The sequence below is a fragment of the Oryctolagus cuniculus genome, chromosome 7, assembly GCF_964237555.1.
Source record: "Oryctolagus cuniculus chromosome 7, mOryCun1.1, whole genome shotgun sequence".
NCBI lineage: Eukaryota > Metazoa > Chordata > Mammalia > Lagomorpha > Leporidae > Oryctolagus > Oryctolagus cuniculus.
In genome coordinates, this window is record NC_091438.1 from 40,529,661 (window position 1) to 40,535,012 (window position 5,352).

At 44.4% G+C, this 5,352-nt stretch overlaps 1 protein-coding gene across 1 annotated transcript; it reads right to left on the bottom strand.

Annotated features, from left to right (window-relative positions):
* Positions 1 to 892: 892 nt before the first annotated feature.
* LOC100355630 (T-cell surface glycoprotein CD1e, membrane-associated) lies at positions 893 to 4,408 on the bottom strand. Its single transcript, XM_051858485.2, has 6 exons — positions 4,037 to 4,408; positions 3,437 to 3,733; positions 2,614 to 2,892; positions 2,087 to 2,365; positions 1,612 to 1,705; positions 893 to 1,488 (listed from the first exon to the last, which is right to left on the bottom strand). The coding sequence occupies exons 1-6, from the start codon at positions 4,104 to 4,106 to the stop codon at positions 1,329 to 1,331; spliced, it is 1,179 nt and encodes a 392-aa protein (XP_051714445.1). The 5' UTR covers positions 4,107 to 4,408; the 3' UTR covers positions 893 to 1,328.
* Between the last annotated feature and the right edge of the window lie 944 nt (positions 4,409 to 5,352).

Sequence of the window (5,352 nt, forward strand, 5' to 3'; positions counted from 1 at the left end):
TATGGTAAAGTCAGACAGTTTTTATAAAGCACACAGTACTTTGTCATTTTATTTATATTTCCTTTGTCTAGAACACACTTCCCTCCCAGAAACAGCTGATATCTTGTACCTGCTTGAAGTTTCTTCTAAAAATTCACCTTTCACAGGGGCCCACGTGTCCACAGCCTTTGAAACAACAGCTCCCATTTGTCTTAGATGTCTCGACCTAGTTATTAATTGAAATATACACCATCCCTTTCCATGTAATATTCTTACTAAGCTATTGAGTGTCCCACAGTGCCTCCACCATCAGAGACGCTCTGTGAAGATGAGATATTGTACTCTGTCTTTACTGCTTTGCATCACCTAAAATCAGACTTATCCCAAGACAGGCTTTCAATAATTACATGTTGAATGTGTAGTGTAGTAGTCAATGCCTGGAATTTGAAATAAAATATTTACAATATTTTCTGGTATGTGACTTTTGTCTCCTCATCAATAAAACAGGAATCATAGCTTCTGTTCAGGGTTCTTATAAAGATTGTGAGTTAAGAGGTATAAAGTATGTAGCACAGTGTCAGACCTACAGAAGAATCTACTTAAACACTTATTATTCCATTACCTTTAAAATTGAAATAAGTATACTTTGCATTTGCTATAATAATTCTACTTTCTAGATCTTGAAAGGAAAAAAGGGAGCAAAAATTGGATTACTCTTCAGTGTGTTAATGAAAATTAGCCATAATGTGGAAGGATAGAGTGGCTCTCAGCTGGGTGATCCTGGAAAGCTTTGTGAAGAAGCATCTGAAGAATCAAAATTAATAAACATGTGACCAAAACAAAATAATTTGCTGGAAGATGATACAAAAACAGAAGTCCAAATAAATCAGTTTCTCTGAAACAGAACAAACTATTTGAATGAAATCACACTTTCTTTTATTTAAGATTTTCTTAAAAATTTATTTGAAAGAGTTTCCAAAGGAAAGCAAAAGACATAGAGATACACAGAGATATTCCATCTGCTGATTTACTCCCAAAATTGCCATGATGGTCATGTTGGGTGCAGGCCAAATTCAGGGAGCCAAAACTCCATCTGGGTTTCCTATGTGTGTGACTGGGGACCAAGTATTTGTGCCATCCTCTGCTACTTTTCCAGGCACATTAGTAGGGAGCAGTATTGGAAGTGGAGTAGCTGGGACAGGAACTATTGCTCGTATAGAATGCTGACATCACAGGTGGCAGCTTAAGTTGCTGTGACACAATAGTGGCCCCAAATCATATGTTCTTCATTGTACATGAACTGTATTAGAAAACACAGGGATTTTATGTGTAAGGTAACAGTAGTGTGACTAATTTGACCGGATCTTGTTTAAGATTGTTTTCCACTCCTGCAAGAATCTTTGTTTCATCCCCAATTCTTGCGCCAGGCAAAGCTGCTGTTTGAATATCCTGGGCTCTCCAGTGTTGTATTCACTGGGAAGTTCGATTACACAGATGTTTGCATTTGAGCTGTGGGGAAAGAAGATGATCTTAATCTCAAGGAAAGGAAAACAGAGAGAAATCAAACAAAGGAAAATGGATATAGAGGAAAGCAGACCAAGAGGGGACAAAAACAAAGAAGAAAAGTCTCACCTCTGCTTTGAAAACCATGACTCAGCTACAGCCAATATGAACAGGGTGACAATCACAGTCAAACAGATGAGCCACAGGAGGATGGAGTGTCCACCTGGTTGGGGTAGAATAAGGAAGTCAGTCCATGAAGTTCTCTGTTATCCATTCCACCAGATGAAATGTTTCTCAGTTCTCAGGGACAAGGCCTTTAACACAATTAATGTCTGCACCTTACAGAACCCTCCTTTAGGTCCCTGCTGTGTCTATCCCCCGAATCCCACCCTGCTTACTTACTAGGTCCCCTGCTTTTAAGGATATGTGATGTTCCATCTTACTTCCTTGGAACTTAGCTACTTCCATGCTTACCCTTGTTCACTTGTATCCTCCCACTACTATCCGTTTCTGTCTATCACTACCACCCACTTTCCCAGTTGCTTCTTTTAAAGGCCACGATGGTCCCTGCTCATTTCCCAGCAGGATCCCCGTTGCTCCTCACCCCAGGGAACGACGATGTCATGTCCTCTGAGGCTGCTGTGCTTCACCCGACAGGACAGCCCAGCCGCCTCTCCAGCCACCACATCCAGGGTAACTCGGAGATACCACGTCCCATCAGCATTGGGCAGGACGTCACCTCGTCGAGTGCGTGACTGCTGCTTGTCACCACGCATCCACATCACCCACACGGTCTTTGGGTAGAAGCCAGAGACATGACACACCAGCAGCAGACGGCCAGGCCCAGGGCTGGGGCCTCTGGACAGCCAGGCCTCAGGCTTCACTAGACAGAACATGGGAGAAATCAAGTGTAGGAAATGTGGGAGGGTGCAACGAAGCCAGAGATCGGAGACTCAGGTGCTTCAGCAGTGTGAGTAATTACCCCTTGTTCCTGGCTCAGAAACAATCCCAAACCCAACGTGCTCTCCCTCTTGCCTTTCAGTATATGTTTCCAAATGTTGATCAGATGTGGCAAATAAGAAAATTTGTGTTAAAGTGCTGAGTAAGAGAGATCGACAGAGTTGGACTCACCTTGCCGTTCCAGTTCTGACCTCCCTGTTGCAAGGAGGCCTGCAGTAAATTGTGGCAAGGTGTCGTTGAGAAGGCTCTGTGCAATTTCTCTAATGCCTCTGTACTTATTGAGCACCCTGCAGACGTTTTGGGCCTGACTGCCTGCTCCTGGAGATGGCTGCCAGGAGCCTCTTTGGAAGCTCAGGAAATCGGATCCTTGATATGCACCACGTAAGAAGCTTTGTGAGGCAGCTCCAGCACGCACTGCACATCCAGCAGACATCTGGATCACAAAGGGGTCTGGTGGTAGAAATGCAGGAGAGGATGAATTTAAGTGACATCAGAGAAGGAAAAGAGAACAATCTAGAGGAAAAAGGTTTCAAGGGAAAAAAGCTTGGGTATCATGGGGAACGCAAGAGTTGATGTGGGAATGGGAAGCAAATTTATGGGAAGAATATATTATGAAATAATTTTAGGAAGAGATAAAAGGGAAAATTGCTCAGAAGTTAGCAGCTGCTACTGGAAAATTCACAAGGAGATACCTAGGTGCAGGCCATGCCATGTTAACCCTGAGACCAAGGAAAAGGATATGGAAATTGGGTTGTGAGAGGTAGAGTCTGAGGCTGGAAAGGTGGGTAAAGATCAAGAGGAAACAACAACTCCAAGGAGAAGGAACATGCAAATGTATTCAGGGGTGTGAAGAGATGTACTTGTAGGCCCTTCTGTGTACATGGTGGAGTTAGTGTTGTTGAAGTCGGAAGAAGAGAGGGAGTGTGAGCCTAAGAGAGGTGGGAATAAGATCAAGAAGGGCAAAAGGTGGTCTGAGTCTGTACAGCACACTCACATTCAAACTGAAACTGACTTGCAAAGGCTCGTACTTCACGTGTAAAACCATGGAGATAGAACTGGAGCAGTGCCTGGATGTCACTCAACTCTTCCTTGCTGAAGTTTCCATGAGACCATGGCTTCAAAAACAGGATGGTGCCCGAGACGCTGTCCCAGCCGTGAGTCTGAATGTCACCCAGCCATCCTGAGTCCCGATTCCGTGCCCAGCTTTGGTTGGCAAAAGAGGAGATCTGGATGACGCTGAAGGTCAGGGGCTCTTCTGCAGCTGCATAATGGGATCTGAGAGCCTCAGAACCTGAACAAGAAGGAATGACAAGTGCAGAGAATGAAAAAGAATCAGAGAGAAGATGCCACAGGAAGAAGAGGAGCGCAGAGAGGTAAAGAAGTGTGGAGAGAGTACACAGCTGCACATATTTCAATACCCTCAACTCTCTGTAGCAAAATCCTCTCCCAAAAATCAAAGGCAGAACCTGAGAGGAGGAGCAAGCATTATCATCAGGACGTCTCATAAGAGCATTGTTCCCTTTCCCCAGATCATCGCGAGTTGCTTTATCCATCCTGTGTCTGATCTCTGACATCTTTCCCCGAGCTTTCTTACCCATTGTGCCTTTCCCACGGCAGATAAGTCCATTGTGGAACAGGAGGAACACGGAGAGCAGGAGCAGCATTGAAGCTGTGGTGGCTCCACAGCACAAGGTGCCCTAGGCACTCAGGAATCAGCTCCTCTTGCACACCCTCTCTCACCCTTCTCTGGCTTCCCTTCTGGCACTTCATCTACCCACTTCCTTATCAGTGAAGCCCCATTGCCTCCCTGGGCCACACCCTCCCCCACAGTCTCTCATTTCCCCTCCATCCCTCTCATAATTAGCTGCCAGGTTTTTTCCTTGCTTTTGTCTACATCCTCATAACCTCTTCTATTGCACCATCACAGATGGTGTAGGACAAAGTCTACAGTCAGACTAGAAATGGCATTCACTTTGGGCTTTGATGAAATCAAGTTGACCCTTGCATTCTCAGTCCCGTCTATGAAAAGAAGTGATGTAAGTTCCTTAAGATGCCCACGACCCTGCCAGCAGTCTCACTTCTCCTCATGCCTCATTGCTCTTCCCCACCTGTCTGCTGCCTGACCTTCCTCAATCCTACTTCTTGGTCTTCCTTTATTTTCCTGTAAGCTCCCTTTACTATTCCTTGGAGCTTATTTTTGCTATTCTCATTTGTCTTCTGCATTCTTTCTGTGCTCTCATCCTCTTCTCCACCTCTTCTTTCTACTGTTCCAAAATTATTATCAAAAGACACAAGGCATCTGCGTGTAGCTGTGTAATCCACAGGAAAATCTCCATAATCCGTAGTGGAAAAGAGACAGCAGTGGAAGAGCCGATTATCACTTAATCTGAAGGAAATGCCCATTCTCCCAGCTTCCCCAGTCAGATCAAATTTCTTCTTGGAAGATCTTCCTGAGTGGTTTTCAATCAGGTTGTGTGGGTTGTTATGGAGGGATGAACACCTGATCTATGCAAATGAGTTGAGCACACCTACACTTGGACTAGCTTCACTCTGTATGTGAGAAGAGATCAAGTGCATGCATGAAGGCTTCACAAAACAGGACATTACTGAGTACCTTGATGGTATCTTGAGAGAGCAGTGTTGCTGCATACAGGGAAGTAGCACTGTGCACTGGAAGGTCCCTGGGGAATTTGTATCTGTGTTGCCAGTTTTTGTTCGTTTTTACTGTACTTGTTATGACAATTGAAATTCCATGCATTTGCTTATTTTTTTTCCTTTCTTTTTTTTAACTTTTATTTAGTAAATATAAATTTCCAAAGTACAGTTTATGGATTACAATGGCTTTCCGCCCCCCATAACTTCCCTCCCACTCGCACCCCTCACATCTCCTGCTCCCTCTCCCATTCCATT